Genomic DNA, 19,607 nt, shown 5'->3' with positions numbered 1-19,607 from the left:
TTCACTGCATTGCCCCCAGAGTAAAACAGAATGTGGGGATTTGGGTTCCCCCAAAACAACTGATGACATTGTCCTGGATCGGCCAGAAGACACTCGGGGCCGGAGGCGTCACAAAACCGAGAGTGTTCGGACTCCCGGTGGAGCTGAGCGGGCACCAGGCTCAGATTCTGGAGCCCAGAGACAAAGGTGTGTGTGTGGTGGTATTGTGCCCTGGGAGAGTATGGGCATGAAGTCACAGATGGGCCGTGGTCTGTATAAACATACAAGTGTCATGTATGGACATGAGGCTCTTACTCCCACTGTCTTTCAGACGCCGGACCACACAGCTAGAAGAGGGTGAGGTGGGGACCCTTCATCCTGTGTTTGCCCGTGCTGCTCGGCGCTGGATGGAGTTTATGGTTCAGATTGGTGAGACCCCAGCCTCCCCTCCCATCCCTCAACCCCAGCCTGGTCTCCATCCTGCAGCTTCATAGTGACTCCTCTGCCTCCCAGGTTGTGCCTCAGTGTCCAGAAGCTCCACCCACATGGTGTCCCGGTTCCTCCTTCCATCCATCCTGTCTGAGTTCACCGCACTAGTCACCTCAATGGCTGGAGACACCAGTGTCCGCATCTTTGAGCAGCGTTTGTGAGTGTAGATCCTATAGAATTGAAGGGAACTCCCCTAGACTTGCTAAAAGCTGGGCCTATAGGAAGCCAAACCAGAGGAAACTGAGCTAGGAGAGGTGGAAACAAGGTCCAGGGAGGTGAAGACTAGGCCAGGGAGTGGTGTCATGGATGGCCTTTCTGTCTGCCCGCCCTTTCAATAGGGGTTCAGAGCCAGAGATCTTCAGCCCTTGTTCCCCTGGGCAACTGGGCCCCTCTCCCCGCCCTGCAGCTGAGCGGCGTCTGCTGCTTCTGGGAAGGAACTTCTTGCAGTGGAGGAGACCAACACAGCAGGGTGAGGGCATGGCCTGTGGGGGTAGGCTAAGAATAAGTGGTGGGGTCTCCAACCTTGCAAAGGGGAGGGTGGGATCAAGGGGGATCTGTTCCCAGGCCCCTGTTGTGCCCCTCCCCCATCCTGTAGCTGCCAAAGCCATGCAGCGCTTCGAGCCAGGAGGTGATGGGAGCTCAGGGCGAAATGCTCCCCGGCAGAGGCTCTTGCTACTGGAGGTCGTGGACAAGAAGGTACATATGGGCCAGGGACTGGGTGGGAAGAGGGGTTCCATAATCTCACTGACCCTGACCCCCGACCTCCAGCTACAGCTGCTGACCTACAACTGGGCTCCAGACCTGGGGGCAGCATTGGGCCGAGCACTGGTTCGCCTGGTGCAGTGGCAGAATGCACGAGCCCATCTCATCTTCTGCCTACTCAGCCAGAAGCTTGGACTCTTCCATCATTATGGCCAGTTGGACTTCCCTGTGCGAGACGAAAAGGTGCCTGCTGCTCTGGCTCTTCCTATAGTTTTGGCTACTGAGGGGTCAGTTAAAGGAAAAACCAGCTCAGAAGCTGGAAAGATGGGACAGACTGAGGGCAGAGGTAGTAGGGAGGGAGTCTGAGAGAGGAAGCCATGGGATGAGAGAGAGGGTCCGAGGGCAAAGGCTGTGAACCCATTGCAATGCTCCGTCTCTCAGGAGCCAAACCCATTCCTGCTGCCAACCATGGAAGTGGAGACCCTCATCCGGAGTGCAAGTCCCCCGCTGAGCCGTGAGCAGGGCCGGCTGAGTGGGTCCTCTCGTGGTGGGGGTCCCCTTCCCCTGGACACATTCCCCTTTGACGAGGCCCTAAGGGATATCACGGCTGCCCGCCCCAGCTCCATACTTGGTCCTGTGCCCAGACCTCCTGATCCTGTCACCTACCATGGACAACAGTTCCTGGAGATCAAGATGGCAGAGCGCAGAGGTGAGGGTACTGGGACAGGCAGCGGGGACAGGAAATCTGTGGAGTCTGGGAGGAAGCGGGTGACAGTGCCTGGGGCTACTACCAATGCCTTCAACCCTCAGAGCTGGAGCGCCAGATGAAGATGGAAAACCTGTTTGTAACCTGGCAGCAGCGTTCTGCTCCAGCCACCATGCCCATCAGTGTGAGTGACCCCAGCTTGCATCTTCCTCGAGGATCTCTGATCCTGCCCCGTCACTGCGTCATGCTCACTGCCCTGTTTCCCCAGGCTGGAGAGCTGGAGACCCTGAAGCAGTCATCTCGCCTGGTGCATTACTGTGCCACAGCCATGCTCTTCGACCCAGCTGCCTGGCTGCATGGGCCCCCAGAGACCTCTGGACTCCCTGAGGGGCAGGTGAGGCTGACTCCCAGACTTCTAGGAGACCTACCCCACAGTGACCCCCCTCTTCCATCCCCAGCAGGATGGTTGACAGTGGGGAGAATCTTCCTTGATCTTTACTCTCACAGCGGCGCCATCGCCCTGAGTCAGGGTCTGGGAGCCGAGAGGCCCCCACAAGCTGTGAATCCTTGGATGTGTCGCCCCCGGGAGCCCGTGAGGAGCCTTGGCTGAAGGAGCTGAGCTTGGCTTTCCTGCAGCAATATGTGCAGTATCTGCAGAGCATAGGTTTTGTGCTGGTACCACTGCGGCCCCCCTCACCTGCCCGCAGGTGAGCCCGTCCCTGCTTTCCCTTCTCTCTTCTCCTCCTGCACTGCAAGTGAGGCCCCACAGGCCCTTCCTCCTTTTACAAGGTCCTATATTGACAAGTCGGGCTGGGCCCGTGCATGTTCATCCCACCAGGCTCGCACACGTGTGAGGGTTTTGGATACTTTCACACAGCCCTCGGACGTGTCCTGCAGAACTTGTATGCTTTGTGGAATTCATGATGACACTTGTACACAGAACTGTATCCATTCTCACAAAGCTCATGCCCACACATATCTTGTACACTTACACGCTTGCATACATCTCCCCATGTGAATTTTTTTTGGAGATGGAATCTCGCTCCATCGCCTAGGCTGGAGTACAGTGGCGCGATCTCGGCTCACTGCAACCTCCACCTCCTGGGTTTGAGCAATTCTTGTGCCTCAGTCTGCCAAGTAGCTGGGATTACAGGTGCACACCACCCTGCCTGGCTAATTTTTTGTATTTTAGTAGAGATGGGGTATCACCATGTTGCCTAAGCTGGTCTTGAACTCCTCAACTCAGGCAGTCTACCCACCTCAGCCTCCCAAAGTGCTAGGATTATAGTTGTGAGCCATTACGTCCGGCCTGCACATGTAAATCTTGTACATACTCCTAAGCCTCTGGATCTAGGCCTTAATGATTCCTGTCCTGATCATCCCACTGACCTCTCCTGAGATTTGATGTGGTTCTTGGCCCAGGGAAGTCCTTTTCTCACCAAGGACCTCTATGCTAGGCCTACTTGCATCACTGTCCTCGGCCTGTTCTTGGTCATGTTCACCCACTGGCCAGTACTGACAGGTCTGAGTCTTGGGAAGTAGGCAGCCCCTCTGTCACCACCTCCATTTCCCCTGAGCGCAGGGACAACTCTGCAGCCACCTTTTCATCCACGATTAAAATCTCAGATTCCCATGGTTGTGGCCCGTGCTCTATGTTCCTCTCCAGATTCTGTGTTCCCTGCCCTTTCCCAGTAGCTGTATGCGAAAAATGAGCTGTTCACCTTACACACAGCTACTTTTGTGTCTCCAGATTTGTGAGTTTATCAAGGCATGTTCTCCCTCCTCTGTTTTCAGTTAGAACCTTTTCAAGCCAGTAGTCCAGAAAGCCAGTTCTAACTCTCCCATGTTTCTGTGCCCATCTCTCCACTCCCCAGGTTTACCTCTCTTCCAGGCATTAGGAAGAGAAGGCGTGCCTGCCTCTCCTGTGATCCCATCTCAGGCCAGGCTGGCCCCTCCTACCCTGGGGAGGAGCTGCACAGCTTGCTGCCTTGACAGTTCCCAGCTCTAGGAGGTTGTCTAAAGGACTTTAATTTGCACACTTGCCATCAGTTATGCTCTTCCCCCCAAATCTGAATTCCTTTTTAAAACAAGACACTGAGTTTAAAAAAAAAAAAAAAGTTTCTGCAGCAAAATTTAAAGCCAGGCCTTCCCTTCCCGCCAATCTTTAACAATCACTAAGTCTTGTCCCAGTTTCCTTGAGGTTTAAATGGGACACTTTTTCCACCAGAGGTTTTGACCCCCAGCAAGAATTCTGGCAGTTTATAGCCCCTTGGCGTGAGTGGGTCCCCCTGACCCCTTCTGTTCTGTCCCTTCTTCCCAGTCCTTCCCCTGCTTCCCTTCTCCCCTATCCTCTGCACTAAACTGTGATGAGCAATATGCCTCTTAAAGCCTGGAACTGCCATCCCACAATCAAAGGACAGCAGCTTTTCCCTCTCAGAGGAAGGTACCTAACCAGGCATCAAGCATCTCCTTGAATTTTCCTAATCAAATCGTAGACATGCATCACCCTCCCCCTTCTCTCTCCTGCCCAGCACGCACCCTCTCAGTAGCAGAGAGGCTTAGACTCCACCTCCCCACTGAGCACTGTTTTTGCCTCCCTTGAAGCAGCAGCTGCTGTGGAGAAAGCCCGGCCCTGCAGTCTAGACCTGGACTCCAGGCCCAGCCTTGCCACTCACAGTGGCACCTTTGTGGGCCTGTTTCCTCCCCTGCAAAATGATTCCATGTAAAACGGATTCTGGGTCTGATCACCGTGACTGCATGCCACTTGCCTGCCTCATCCTCTTATCCCTCCTCCTTTTCTACAGCACCAGCCGACCACGGGCCATGGCTATCCTTGGAACAGAGGGTCGAGGCTCCTTCTCCTGCCCTAAAACCAAGACTGATGGGAGCCCCAAGGTAACTTGTCATATAATGGTAAAGTTACTGATGCTGAATTACTTTCCCATGGCCTGAGGTCATTGACCCTGAGTGATGTACCAGGGTCACTGATCCCAGACTGACACCATTAAAGTCAGGATCTAAGGGACTTCCACCCTACTGATTCGAGGCTGGTGAGCCCCCAATCCTTGCCCCGTTTTTCCTTTCTTCAGAGTACTAGCTCTCCAGTAACCACCTACCACCTGCAGCGGGCACTGCCTGGGGGCATCATCCTCATGGAACTGGCATTCCAGGTAAGCAGGAGGAGCACTGAGTGGAGAGAGCCAGACCCACCTGTCTCTTGCCTTCCTGATCTCATCTTCACCTTCCCTCCAGGGCTGTTACTTCTGTGTCAAACAGTTTGCCCTGGAATGTTCCCGAATCCCAATGGGGCAGGCTGTCAACTCACAGGTATGTGGATGAGGTGTAGGCACAGTCAGTGCACCCCAGTGTCCTGTGGGCAGCATGGCTCCATGTCTCATTTGCTGGGCAGTAGAGTAATGCAGTGGGCAGGCTGGCTTAGTGACTGATGCAGTGCTGTGGCCTGGCTAGGTCAGTGCTCATTCTGGTGAGCTGCACTCACTACCAGGCTGACCCTGTCGGTCATCCAAAGTGTGTTCAGCTGTAGCCCTGAGGCAGCACAGTGCCTGGTCTGGCCTGTAGTCATCTAGGGTCTGTGGCAGACCCTAGTGGAATCTGGGATACAGCAGAATGGCCCAGTGTCTCAAAATGGCCCTAGTTTCATGGAAGTAGTTACAATACAGTATGAAAAAGGGAGGCTAGAATGAGGAGGCCTTCCCACAGAAACCATTCTGGCAGAGGGCATTCCACTGGGCCACAGCAGCAGGGGAAAAATTGCACTTCTTTCCACAGAAGGAGGGAAACATGTATTGGACAGCCAGTGCAGCCACACCCTAACCCTGTCTCCTGCTGCTGCCTCCCCAGCTGTCCATGCTGTTCACAGAGGAGTGTGACAAGGTGCGAGACCTGATGCATGTGCATTCGTTCAGCTATGACTTCCATCTGCGCCTCGTGCACCAGCACGTACTAGGTGCCCACCTGGTGCTGCGGCACGGCTACCACCTCACCACCTTCCTGCGACACTTCCTGGCCCACCACCCCGACGGACCCCACTTCGGCCGCAATCACATTTACCAAGGTCAGTGCCCAAGGGCAAGCCAGTGAACCCAAAAAAGAACAGGCCACAGGTGCCTCCAGGTCAGGGCTGGTGGGACTACCTCCCTGGACAAGTGGTCCCATGTTGTTAATTACCTCATGTCACACATATCATGTCCCCATGTTTCTGTCCTGTGTCTTTCTTACCAGAGTTTGGACCCCATGTCACATGTTCCCTGCCCTCTGAGTTACTTTTGTCCCATCTCAGTGTTCCACAGGAATGCAGGAGCTCCTAAGGAAAGCAGACCCACTCTGCCTGCCAGTCAGAGCTTTAAAGACGCCCATCCCTGTGCCCCACCAGATCAGTGTGTCTGTCCTAGGCTTAGTGTCTGCTGTCTCCTGTTACTTACCCCTCAGGGACATTGGAGCTCCCCACACCACTCATCGCTGCCCACCAGCTGTACAACTACGTGGCTGACCATGCCAGCTCTTACCACATGAAGCCATTGCGAATGGCCCGGCCAGGGGGCCCAGAACACAATGAGTATGCCCTGGTGTCGGCATGGCACAGGTAAGGCTGGGAGGGGCATCCAGCATGCATGCTGCAGGAGCTGGGGCTGGGACATACTTGCAGTAGGGAGACCCGTGTTTTCTTGGGCAGGGTGAGGTTTGTTTCATTAGAACCCCAGAGTTGACATCTCCCCAACCTGTCCTGCACAGCTCTGGCTCCTACCTGGATTCTGAGGGACTTCGCCACCAGGATGACTTTGATGTGTCTCTGCTTGTCTGTCACTGTGCTGCACCCTTTGAGGAGCAAGGAGAGGCTGAGCGGCACGTTCTGCGGTCAGCAGACCCCCTACCCTGAACACGCCCATTTCCCAGCCTGCCCGACCCTGCCCTGTGTGTCTCTTGCTATGACCGCCACTCTCCTGCCCTGCTCCCCACTCCAGGCTACAGTTCTTCGTGGTGCTCACCAGCCAGCGAGAGCTCTTCCCCAGGCTCACTGCTGACATGCGCCGCTTCCGGAAGCCACCCAGACTGCCCCCTGAGCCAGAGGCTCCTGGGAGTTCAGCTGGCAGCCCTGGGGAGGCCTCAGGGCTTGTTCTAGCGCCAGGACCGGCCCCTCTGTTCCCACCACTGGCTGCAGAGGTGGGCATGGCACGGGCACGACTGGCTCAGCTGGTACGGCTGGCTGGAGGGCACTGCCGTCGGGACACCCTTTGGAAGCGCCTCTTCTTGCTGGAGCCACCAGGGCCTGATAGACTGCGGCTAGGGGGGCGCCTGGCCCTGGCAGAGCTGGAGGAGCTCCTAGAAGCAGTCCATACCAAATCCATTGGGGACATCGACCCCCAGCTGGTAAGGGACTGTGGGCTCCCGAAAGAGCTGGGGTAGATGCCAGGAATTCCACTGGCAGCCAGGGCAGAGAGCACAGGAATCTGAGGTGACTGGCACAGAAGACTCAGGCCTGTGGCTCCTCCCCCAGGACTGCTTCCTATCCATGACAGTCTCCTGGTACCAGAGCCTGATCAAAGTTCTCCTAAGCCGCTTCCCCCAGAGTTGTCGCCATTTCCAAAGCCCAGACTTGGGAACTCAGTACCTGGTAAGTCCCCTTGAGCTTCCTCTGAAAAGGACAACATAGCAGAAATCCTCACCAGACAGATGCGCCCCTCAGCCTGACCAAGCAAGCTCTGCTCTGGAGGGAGGCCTAGACAGAATGGGACTCCACAGATACATGTAAAACCCTTCCAGTACCGGGCATCGAGCTACAGTATGTGATTCTCTGAGCAGCTCTGCCCTCAAAGACTCACCAAGAACACAAGCTTTGGCTTGAGATCCTGAGGGCCAGGCTCTGGAACTGACAACCCAAGGAGCTCTCAGAACTTTGTCAGTAGGCTGGAGCCCCAGAAAGGACCCCTTGGGCTTTGAAGCCTTGTTACTCAAAGTGTGGTCCACAGACCAGCAGCCGCAGCACCTGGGAGCTTGCTGAAACGCAGGCTCTCCGGCCACATCTGAGACTGCTGACTCGGGATCTGCAGGTTGTCAGTCTCCCCAGGTGATTTGTGTGCACACTGAAGTTTGAAAGCGCTGCTGTAAAGGACAGGTAGAGCTGCGGTGGTGGAGCATGGGGCATTAAGGAGCCCACAGAGATGGGCCCGGCCAGAGCTGAGGTTCAAGAGAGGAGGCGTTACGAGAGAAGATTTCAAGTAAGAAAGTAGGAGGTGGAGCCAGGTGAGGGGTCCTGCAGCACAGTGCTTGTGCAGAGGATTCATTTCAGGGTGCAGGAAGGGTCTCCCAGAGAAGCCGAGGTCAGTTAGGATGAGGCTGCAGTAGTGTCAGCGGTTGTGAATAGAGGGGGGTGCCCCTGTGGGTGGTGGGAAGGCTGGAGCAGGAGTGGGTTTTGAGGAAGGGTGACAAGTCCAACCTGGGGGAAGTTGAGTCTGGGCTCCATAAGGCCCTTCACCGTCTGCAAGGTTTGTGGGTACCAGGGATTCAAGGTCAGGAGAGTCGTAGGCAGCAGCTCTGTGAACAGGTGGTAACTGAAGCCTTGGGAGAGCAAATCATCCCAGGATGGATCACTAAGCAGAGTGTTAGGGAGCAGACAGACATAAGGGGACAGGACAATCCCAGGGGTGGTCAGAGAGGAGTGCCAGGACAGGAGGCAAGGAGGTTGTGCCAGGGGTACAGCACTCTCCATTGATTGGCTTCAGCGTACCAGGCTCTGTGTGGGGCCTCCAGGATCTACTGTTACCCCTCATTCTGACGCAGCTCAGATGGGCTGACGGGCAAGCCAGCAAGGATGAGGACTGAGGCTCAATTTGGAGACATGGTTCTATGTGACCTCGGGGTACAGGCGGGGTGAGGTGTGGAGATGGAAGTAGGCCTCTCCTCATCCTCCCTTCACCTCAGGATGCCCTGTGGAAGGGTCTGTGTCACTTCGGGGGAGAGAGACCTCAGTCCCCTTCTCATCTTTTCACTGCAGGTTGTGCTGAATCAGAAGTTCACTGACTGCTTTGTGCTGGTGTTTCTGGACTCCCACTTAGGAAAGACGGTGAGAACAAGTCGGGGGCTTTGTGTCAGCCTTGTGGAAGGCCATACCCCAAATGTATGGAGCCTGCTGGGTTGGGGTGCCCACCCTTTCTGAGCCCTGCCTCCTGTCCCCACCCATGCCCTCCTCTCACCAGCGCACCCCCACCATGTTCCCCACAGTCTCTGACAGTGGTTTTCCGAGAGCCCTTCCCAGTACAGCCGCAGGACAGCGAGAGCCCCCCTGCCCAACTAGTCTCCACCTACCACCACCTGGAGTCTGTCATCAACACAGCCTGTTTCACCCTCTGGACCCGCCTCCTCTGAGAGAGTGGACTGGACCACTGCATGTCACTGTTCCTCGAATCGTGGGTCTACAAGATTGCCCGCCAGAGGCAGGACTGACCAGCCCTTCTGGGCCCCAGGGCAAGTCAGACACTGAGTGACACTAAAGGCTTTGTAACTACGTCTTGGGGGTCTGCTGCCCCAGCCTGGCGGCAGGAACTGCCCTCCTCAAATACCCACAGCCAGTGACCCATCCAGGACTTCAGAGGGTCAGGTCAACCCAAGGACCCCTTGGGCCCTTCTGGGGTACTCCTTTCTGCCCACCTGGTAGAGTCTTGGGAGTTCACACGGGGTGGCAAAAACTTACCCCCTAGAGCTCCTCTACCTGATCCTGCCCCCCAGCCTTTAACCATGGTCAGCCACCTCTGTCCCTTGAGCCCTCGGGTCTTCACCTACCACTTGGACATCACTGCTGGACATTCCCATTGAGATGACAACTGGGTTCCAATCCCAGCTTTGCCTTTGAAGCACCTGTGGCCACTGTCAAGTCCCTTTGCTCTCAGACCCTGGGTTTCTCATCCTTTAATGAGAAGGTGGGCTCAGAAGCTCTCCCACCTCCACAGCAGCCCTGGCACTGGCTTCTCAATGGGAGGGAAGCAACAGAGAAACTGAAGTGTTAGACACTATGTGTCCCCCCACCCCATAACAGAGACATAAGACAATGTTCAGCGGGTCATCTTTAATGCAGAGGAGGAGATGGGATCTCACTCGCTGTCTGGAGGCATGTGGGTGGTGTGCAGGCCCTCACTGGCCACCTCGGGGTGGCCCCGCCTATCCCAGTATGAACGTAGCCAACTCAAGCCCTCTACTGTGTCTCCTGTAGGGAGAGGGAGGCCTGGGCATCTCAGCCCACAAGGAGAAAACAGCCCCTGTCCAGTCCCTCCAGAGCTCCCTTCCCCAGGGCCACCCCTCACCTCGAGGCTGATACTCGCAGCCCACAAAGCCTTTGTAGCCTTCATCTTCCAGCAGTTGAAACAGATAGGGGAAATTCAGCTCTCCGGGGCTGCTGGGCTCCCCTCGGCCTGGGACCTGTGCCACCTGCACATGCCCTGGGGACAGATGTGGACAAATGTGGGGTCCAGGCTCCTGCCAGGGCCTGAAGAACAGATGTGGGGATTGAAAGGGTGGGAGGGCACAGGAAGCTCCTCTCACCAACAATGGGCAGGAACTCCTGGATGTTTCCTGTCAGGTTCCCATCCATGATCTGCCAGTGGAATATGTCCTGGGGAAGAGGATACTACAGTCCAAGACCCCGCAGGCCCCACCCTCCTTCCGGTCTTCAAAGTACCCCCTTTCTTCCACTTACCATTTGTAATTGGAGGTTGGGTCTTCCCACCTTCTGTAAGATGGCTGCCGCTGTAAGAGAAGCCAGGGAGGGGGCCGTGAGCCTCGAGGAGAGCACAGGAATCAAAAGGGACAGAAGGAGACAGGGCTGGGGTCATACCCTGCTGGGGCGTGTCCAGGAAGTACTGGGGGTCAGTGATGCGGGTATTGATGGGCTCCAGCAGTCCCACGAGGTCCGCCTAGCAGCATGTCGGGTGCTGTGAATAGAGCTCCTTCCCAAGTTCGTCCCCCATCAGTCAGTCACTGGTCAAGGCCCTCACCTGTCCCTCTGACCTAGGCTGGCAGCCTCACGTGCTGTCCCCACTGTGCACCCCCTCCTCCGCACACCCACAAAGACATGTAAGTACATGTGTGTTTCCACCTTTCTCACCTCAGCCAAAACCCCAGCTGCATGCCTCAGGTTCTCCAGAAAAACGATCTCCATCTCAGCTTTGACTGCTATTCGATCAGCTCCCTGGGGTACTCGGCCAGCCATCAGGTGGATCCTGTGAGGAAGATGGATTGGAGGCCTTGCCTCCCTTGGCTCTCTGCACCTCTTCCAGGATTCCCTGACACTGCTGGCCCTTGCCTGTCTCCCCAGGTCTCCAGTCCATGGCACCTGAGCCACGATGCCCAGGCATCCCAGCGCTTTTCAGAGACACTTCAGTAACGGCCGAGGGGAAGCCCTTTCCCAGACACCTCAGCGTCCACCCACCGCCCCCTGCCTCCAGTACTTTCTACCTTTCCTTCCTTCGGTCCTTCTCCTCAACCTATAACCTGCTAAATTCTCACCTTTAAAAATTATCCTGACCCTTGCTTGCCCTTCTCAGGTATTCCGTGCTGCTGTCTCTACTTCCTCTCCTTGCATCTACTACTTAGACTCTTCCCATCTTTTTTCTGCCCCCACCATTGACCAATAGTGATCCCCTCTTGCTAGTACCTTCTGAGCCTGTTTGGCCTCTGCAGGATTTGACATTTGATCAGCCCCATTTGAGCCGTCCACCTCCTCCCATCATCCCCTGATCTTATCAGCCACATCCAGCTCTGAACAGACATTCCAGACCTCCCCACCCCAACAGGCTACATATATGTACAGCCTTAGGAACACTGCTGAACACACCAGGCTGCCTCTTGCCACAGCACCCTTGCCGGGAATACTTTACCTTCTGCCCATCAAGCAATGCCCACTCCTTGAAGACAGTCCAAGCATCACTACCTGTAAGCAGCTTTCTCTGATCCAGACAGGGTTAGGTGCCTACCCCTGCTCCCACAGCTTCCTGGAATAGGGCTGTCCTCAAATGGATCACTGCATATATTTACTCTCCTATCTTCCTAGGCAGACTGAGCTCCCAGCATGGGATCCCAGCATGGGGTGAGCATAAAAGAGTGGCAAACAGACTGGCACAGGACAGATAAAATACAAAAGGCAATTTACAAAGGACCAGGACCGCAGAGGCGGAGATAGGCCAGTGGGCTCAGACTCCTGAGCGTCTCAGACCTCAGGTCCTCGACTCCCTGAACCTGAGGCAGGGTCATGGGTCACAGAGGGGTGGGGCTTGGGGTGGAGGCGGGGTACCTGGGACAGCCCAGGGCCTTGGCGTATCGCACGGCCTGCTCCAGCCCCTCTCGGAAGGCCGCCTGTCTCCCGGGGACGGCCCCCAGCCCCATTTCCCCCTTCTCTTGGTCTCCTGCAGAGAGAACGGGCCTCAGCCCCCGACTCGGGCACTCCCCTGCCCGCGCCCCGTCCCCCACCAGCCTCCCGGCCCGCGGCGCACCCGGGGGCGTGTTGATCAGCACAAGCCGCAGCCCCGCTTCTCGCGCGGCGCGCGCCAGCGCCTCAGGCGGCTCCGCGTACGGCCAGGCCACCTCGACGGCCTCGAAGCCCGAGCTGCCCGCGGCCCGCAGCCGCGCGGGGAGGCCGGGGAGCTCGGGGAACAGCCAGGACAGATTGGCGGAGAAGCGCAGCGGCGCCATGCCTGGGGAGGCCGGGCCGGGCAGAGTCCGAAGGCTCCAAAGGCGGCGGGCGGGGCGGGGCTCTCCTTGCTGGCCCTGCGAACAAACGTGCACTCTTCCGGGTTAGAAAAGCGAAGTGCTGTAAAAATCCGGGCCTTCGCGAAAAGCGCCTTCCGTGAGCGAGAGAGGGGGAGAGGCGAAGGGGCGGGGCGAGGGCGGCCGGAAAAGGAGCGGGGCCCGCGCCGGGAGAAGGTGGGGAGGCCGGGCTCCCGGACCTGAAAGCCGGACGCGGGGCCAGAGAGAGCTGGCTGCCCGAGGGCCAGGTTGCAATGATGGGACGTGCACTTTAATACTGAGTCTTTCCTCTGTTTATAAAAATGCTATCTGTTCGTTAAGCAACATTTGAAAGCTGTATAACCAAATAAAGAAGCACTTTTATACCACCAGTTATCACACCACTAGCCTGTTAGCTTTCCCGTCCAAATTTTAAAATATGCAGTTTTTTTCTTTGGAAATTGTGATCTTTCGGTATATGCGGTTTTATAGCCCTTTTTCATGGAATATTATTTTGTGAGCATTTCCTCGTGTTTTCCAATAGCCTTCAAAATCTGTGCCTTCGCTGCTCATTGTTGCACACCTAAGCAGCAAGTCATTTATTGTACTTTGTGGTTGGATATTGTGTGTGTGCGCGCGCGCTGCAAGCGCACTTTCATGCTCTTCTTAGTCCCTATCTCTGACTCTTTTTCAAGTCTTTTTCTAGAGATGTCCATCACAGTGTTGGCCCGTTCACGCCGTTTGTCTTTTGCAAGGGAAGCGGCACCATTGAGCAGCTATGGGTGAGCTGTCCTCTCTTAGCCTTAGCCTCAGCTGATTGGACCAGGGAGGTCATCTGATCCCAGGACAGCCAATCCATAGACTGGTCAAAGACCTCTTACTTGCGTGGTTTGGAAAGATAAGATAACCAATCAAGAGTTCAAACAAAGAAATGCTGAGAGTCAACAGGTGGTGTTGCCAGAAGGTGACTGGGCTGTAGAAACGAAATAAGACAGAGTCCTATGGTAAAGAAAAGCTAGAGCGGAAAGGAGGGGAACCAAGTCCTGTGAATAGAGGTAGCACACTGGGAAGCCCATGTCGTCCCAGGGGTGCCCAAACCCATAGCTGCCCCCAGGTCTGTGCACTTAAGGCTGGGATGCTTAGACTTTCCTGGGTTTCTTTGTCTGTATAGCATCTTAATGTTTCTTGAGATAATTTGAATGATTTTACTTTCATCTACAATAACCCACCTGATTCGGCAGGTTCTTAGGGGTAGAATTACATGGTCAAAAATAGGAACATATCTAAGTTATTGATGTCTTAAATTTCCTTTGAAAAATATAAATCTATATCCCAACAGTTCATGAGTAAACGTCATCTTGATCTATCGTCTGTGCTAACTTTGACAGAAAAGCTGAAAGTGCAACATTAGGAACACCCAGCTTCCACTGATTGTTCTGTCAACACTCAACTCCATCTCAAATGAGGCTAACTCAGACACCAGGGATCCAGCCTGATCCCGTGGTGAACCCAAATGCTTAGAAGGTTCCATTTCTTCAGCTCTGCCTCCAAGAACAGACTGCTGCCAACTGACACTGATCACCTGATTTCTTGCTCATTTGCAACTGGTTTTATACTAGGACCTTTGCCTTGTCTTGGAATGTGTTTCTTGGGTATCGTCCTGTCAAGATCTCACTAAGCTTAACATTGGAATCAATCCCAACTTTAGTGTGTGTGCAATCCAAAATCAACAATACAGAGTAACATCCAGAGGAAGTAATTCCTTTATTACCACCTCACTGTTGATCTCTGAGTATGCAAATTCCATTTATGATGTTGAAAGCACCACCATCTGCTGAGCTCTGCGTCAGAAACAAAATGTGTCCAACTCCCAATGGTCCACCCCTTTTTTCCTTGGACATCCCTTAGGGCAGTAAAGATTATGTATAAACTAGACATACATGACTCACTTTCCCCTTAATTCCCTTACAACACCTTCACATAATATGCCCAAATAAATATATAAGGAGTGCAATGTCCATGAAAATTATTTGCTTTATTCACCTTTGGCTATGTCTTATCCCACCTTGCAACACAGGCATGAGACTAAGTTATCACAAGTTTGGATTCTTTGCATTTGCCTTTTTTTCCTGCTTTATTGTACTTCACAGATATGTATTTAGCTTTTAACCAAATAATTTGCACAGGTGTGGTATTAAAGTAACAACAATTTGTAAATAGTTGCATGGATAATGGCAAAAACTTTAGTACAGAGTTCAGAGTCTCATTTGATCACTGGATAGCATTTGGCAATACAGTAAAACATATTACAACTCATGTGAAATGCAAATCAAAACCTCAATGAAATTCTATTTTATGCCTTTCAGATTGGCAAAAATAAAAAAGACATTATCAAATATTGGATAGGATTTGGAACAACTGCTGATAGGAGTGTAAATCACTATAACCTCCTTGGAAAACAATTTGGCCTTGTCTCTTAAGGCTGATATGCCTTTGATCCAACAGTTCCTTTCCCAGGTGTATCCCCTGAAGAAAGTTTTGCACAAGTGTACCAGGCAAAAAGTAAAGTGATGTTCACAGCGGAACTACTTATGTAGCAAAAAGATGGAACTAACTCAAATGTCCATACATACATACATAGGTGAGTTGTGTAATAGTACAGTCATACCATGTTGTACAAGAGAAAGCTGGTGGCTCAAATGATAAAACTGAGTTTGTTCTTGTTAACACAAGATTATGTATAAACTAGACATACATGACTCACCCCTTAATTCCCTTACAACACCTTCACATAATATGCCCAAATAAATATATAAGGAGTGCAATGTCCATGAAAATTATTTGCTTTATTCACCTTTGGCTATGTCTTATCCCACCTTGCAACACAGGACAATATATGAAGAGCTTAGTGAAGTTTAATTGGAACTGAAAAACATCATTATGAAAGCATCAAGTGGATACATCTCAGAAACATAATCTATAGAGGAAGAAGCAAATCACGGAGAAATACATACAGTGTGATTCCATTGATAAAAAGTCAAAGGCAGGGAAAACCAACAGTATCTTGTGTAGGAATATGGATATCCCTGGTAAAACAATGAAAAACAAGTGAATAATTATCACAAAATTCAGCATAATGGTGACGACCTCTAGAGGAGGACGGAAGAGGGTAGCATTGGAGCCTTTGAAAGCATTAGTTATCCTTTCTCCTACCTTGGATAGCACATTCATGTATGTTAACTTTACTACTCTTCTTTAGAGTTAACATATATTTTATAAATATCATTTTATATCTGTTTTATATTTAATAAAAACACATTTTTAAAACCTGTATGCATTTACTGCCGTCTGTTAACACATTTGATATTAACATCCTCATTGTGGTATCATTATAATCTCAAGATTTTTCTACAGGTTCAGCTTGTTCGTATTGTTTGTCTGGTTTGAATTATAATGATCACTTCTTAGACTCAACTTGCCACTGCTCAGTATAGTGATCTTTTATTGTATTATCTGCCCAGAACCTATGGCAGGCAGCCTGCAAAATGGTCCCCAATGGGTCAGAGCGGGTGGTTCACACCTATAATCCCAGCCCTTTGGGAGGCTGAGGCAGGAGAATAACTTGAGCCCAGGAGTTTGAGACCAGCCTTAGCAACCTAGTGAAACCCCATCTCGACAAAAATATAAAAATTGGCCAAGCATGGTGGCATGTGTGTGTAGTCCCAGCTACTCCAGAGGCCGAGGTGAGAAGATCGCTTGAGTCTGGGGGGTCCAGGCTGCAGTGAGCCATAATTGCACCACTGCAGTCCAGCCTGGGTGACAGAGCAAAATCCTGTCACAAAAAATAATAAAATAAAATAAAATAAAATAAAATCGATAGACCATTAGCAAGATTAACCAAGAAGAGTGAAAATCCAAATAACCTCACTAAGAAACAAAACAGGAAATATTACCACTGACACTGCAGAAATACAAAAGATCATTCAAGGCAACTATGAACATCTTTATGCACATAAACTAGAAAACCTAGAAGTGGATAAATTCCTGGAAAAACACAACCCTCCTTGCTTAAATCAGGAAGAATTAGATACTCTGAACAGAGCAATCAGCAAGATTGAAATGGTAATTTAAAAATTACCAACAAAATTAAGTCCAGGACCAGACGGATTCACAGCAGAATTCTACCAGACATTCCAAGAATTGGTGCCAATCCTTTTGACACTATTCCACAAGACAGAGAAGGAAGGAACACTCCCTAATTCATTCTATGAAGGCAGCATCACCCTAATACCAAAACCAGGAAAGGACACAACTAAAAAAGAAAACTACAGATGAATATCCTTGATGAACATGGATGCTAAAATCCTTAACAAAATACTAGCTAACCGAATCCAACAACATATCAAAAAGATAATCCACCACGACCAAGTGGGTTTCATTCCAGGGATGCAGGGATGGTTTAACATATGTAAGTCAATAAATGTGATACACCACATAAACAAGAATTAAAAACAAAAATCACATGATCATCTCAATAGATGCAGAAAAAGCATTCGACAAAATCCAGCATCCCTTTATGATTAAAACCCTCAGCAAAATTGGCATATGAGGGACATACTTTAATGTAATAAAAGCCATCTATGACAAACCCACAGCCAACATAATAGTGAATGGGGAAAAGTTGAAAGCATTCCCTCTGAGAATGGAAACAAGACAAGGCTGCCCACTCTCACCACTCCTCTTCAGCATGGTCCTGGAAGTCCTAGCCAGAACAATCAGACAAGAGAAAGAAATAAAGGGCATCCACATTGGTAAAGAGGGAGTCATACTGTCCCTGTTTGCTAACAATATGATTGTTTACCTTGAAAACCCTAAGGACTCCTCCAGAAAGCTCCTAGAACTGATTAAAGAATTCAGCAAAGTTTCCGGATACAAGATTAATGTACACAAATCAGTAGCTTTTCTATACACCAACAGTGACCAAGCAGAGAATCAAATCAAGATTTCAACCCCTTTTTACAACAGCTGGAAAAAAAAAAAAAAAAAAAAAAAACAACTTAGGAATATACCTAACAAAGGAGTTCAAAGACGTCTACGAGGAAAACTACAAAACACTGCTGAAAGAAATTATAGATAACACAAACAAATGGAAACACATTTCATGTTCATGGATAGGTAGAATCAATATTGTGAAAATGATCATACTGTCAGCCAGACGCGGTGGCTCATGCCTATAATCCCAACACTTTGGGAGGCCAAGGAGGGCAGATCACTTAAGGTCAGGAGTTTGAGACCAGCCTGGCCAATATGGTGAAAGCCCGTCTCTACTCAAAATACAAAAATTAGCTGAACGTGGTGTTGCACGCCTGTAGCCCCAGGTACTAGGGAGGCTGAGGCAGGAGAATAGCTTGAACCTGGGAGGCGAAGGTTGCAGTGAGCCGAGATCATGCCACTGCACTCCAGCCTGGATGACAGAGCAAGACTCCGTCTCAAAAAAAAAAAAAGAAAAAGAAAAAAAGAAAATGACCATACTACCAAAAGCAATCTACAAATTCAATGCAATCCCCATCAAAATACCACTATCATTCTTAACAGAGTTAGAAAAAACAATTCTAAAATTCATAGGAACCAAAAAAGAGCCCACATAGCCAAAGCACGATTAAGCAAAAAGAAAAATTCTGGAGGCATCACACTACCTTATTTCAAACTATACTTTAAGGCCACAGTCATCAAAATAGCATGGTACTGGTATAAAAATAAACATATAGACCAATGGAATAGAATAGAGAACCCAGAAATAAACCCAAATACTTATATCCAACTGATCTTCGACAAAGCAAATAAAAACATAAACTGGGGAAAGGACACCCTTTTCAACAAATGGTGCTGGGATAATTGGCTAGCCACATGTAGGAGAATGAAACTGGATCCTCGTCTCTCACCTTATTACAAAAATCAACTCAAGATGGATTAAGGACTTAAACCTAAGACCTGAAACTATAAAAACTTTAGAAGATAACATTGGAAAAACCCTTCTAGATGTTGACTTAGGCAAGGATTTCATGACCAAGAACCCAAAAGCCAATGCAATAAAAACAAAGATTAATAGCTGAGATCTAATTAAACTAAAGAGCTTTTGCATGGCAAAAGGAAGAGTCAGCAGAGTAAACAGACAACCCACAGAGTGGGAGAAAATCTTTACAGTCTATACATCTGACAAAGGACTAATATCCAGAATCTACAACAAACTCAATCAAATCAGTAAGAAAAAAAAAATCCCATCAAAAAGTAGGCTAAGGACATTAATAAACAATTCTCAAAAGAAGATACACAAATGGCCAACAAATATATGAAAAAATGCTCAACATCACCAATGATCAGGGAAATGCAAATCAAAACCACAATGTGATACCACCTTACTCTTGCAAGAACGGCCATAATAAAAAAATCAAAAAACAGTAGATGTTGGCATGGATGCGGTGAACAAGGAACACTTCTACACTGCTGGTAGGATGTAAACTAGTACAACCACAATGGAAAACAGTGTGGAGATTCCATAAAGAACTAAAAGTAGAACTACCATTTGATCCAGGAGTCCCACTACTGGGTATCTACCCAGAGGAAAAGAAATTACTATTCGAAAAAGATACTGGCACACACATGTTTATAGCAGCACAATTCACAATTGCAAAATCGTGGAACCAACCCAAATGCCCATTAATCAACAAGTGGATAAAGAAACTGTGATATATATATATATTATATATATATTATATTATATAGTATATATGTCTATAAGATATATTGTATTATATAGTATATATGTCTATAATATATATTATATTATATATTATATAATATATATGTCTATAATATATATTATATTATATATATATGGTGGAATATTACTCAGCCATAAAAAAGAATGAAGTAATAACATTTGCAGTGACCTGGATCAGATTGGAGACTTATTCTAAGTGGAATAACTCAGGAATGGAAA

General features: G+C 50.3%; 2 protein-coding genes across 9 annotated transcripts in view; one reads left to right on the top strand and one right to left on the bottom strand.

The window, feature by feature from the left end:
• The window catches only part of LOC105494884 (SZT2 subunit of KICSTOR complex), a 62,943-nt gene extending 52,998 nt beyond the window's left edge, over positions 1–9,945 (top strand). For all 8 annotated transcript variants that reach the window (XM_011763822.2, XM_011763819.2, XM_011763820.2 and 5 more), the window contains exons 53-72: positions 20–186; positions 311–408; positions 493–625; positions 807–937; positions 1,064–1,164; positions 1,237–1,413; positions 1,612–1,879; positions 1,981–2,060; positions 2,145–2,270; positions 2,384–2,583; positions 4,681–4,771; positions 4,966–5,046; positions 5,129–5,203; positions 5,738–5,951; positions 6,326–6,479; positions 6,629–6,751; positions 6,859–7,264; positions 7,392–7,508; positions 8,889–8,957; positions 9,116–9,945. In XM_011763822.2, coding sequence (XP_011762124.2) covers positions 20–186; positions 311–408; positions 493–625; positions 807–937; positions 1,064–1,164; positions 1,237–1,413; positions 1,612–1,879; positions 1,981–2,060; positions 2,145–2,270; positions 2,384–2,583; positions 4,681–4,771; positions 4,966–5,046; positions 5,129–5,203; positions 5,738–5,951; positions 6,326–6,479; positions 6,629–6,751; positions 6,859–7,264; positions 7,392–7,508; positions 8,889–8,957; positions 9,116–9,259 — 2,955 coding nt within the window. In that variant the 3' untranslated portion in view covers positions 9,260–9,945. The remainder of the gene's footprint in view (positions 1–19; positions 187–310; positions 409–492; positions 626–806; positions 938–1,063; positions 1,165–1,236; positions 1,414–1,611; positions 1,880–1,980; positions 2,061–2,144; positions 2,271–2,383; positions 2,584–4,680; positions 4,772–4,965; positions 5,047–5,128; positions 5,204–5,737; positions 5,952–6,325; positions 6,480–6,628; positions 6,752–6,858; positions 7,265–7,391; positions 7,509–8,888; positions 8,958–9,115) is intronic.
• On the bottom strand, positions 9,942–12,752 carry LOC105494883 (hydroxypyruvate isomerase (putative)). Its single transcript, XM_011763813.3, has 8 exons — positions 12,376–12,752; positions 12,177–12,288; positions 10,992–11,106; positions 10,722–10,800; positions 10,584–10,633; positions 10,430–10,499; positions 10,192–10,326; positions 9,942–10,094 (listed from the first exon to the last, which is right to left on the bottom strand). The coding sequence occupies exons 1-8, from the start codon at positions 12,572–12,574 to the stop codon at positions 9,982–9,984; spliced, it is 873 nt and encodes a 290-aa protein (XP_011762115.1). The 5' UTR covers positions 12,575–12,752; the 3' UTR covers positions 9,942–9,981.
• Positions 12,753–19,607: the final 6,855 nt, after the last annotated feature.

The sequence above is a fragment of the Macaca nemestrina genome, chromosome 1 (genome assembly GCF_043159975.1).
Source record: "Macaca nemestrina isolate mMacNem1 chromosome 1, mMacNem.hap1, whole genome shotgun sequence".
Lineage (NCBI taxonomy): Eukaryota > Metazoa > Chordata > Mammalia > Primates > Cercopithecidae > Macaca > Macaca nemestrina.
The sequence above is the reverse complement of the archived record's forward strand: the minus strand, read 5'-3'. Positions and strand labels throughout refer to the sequence as shown.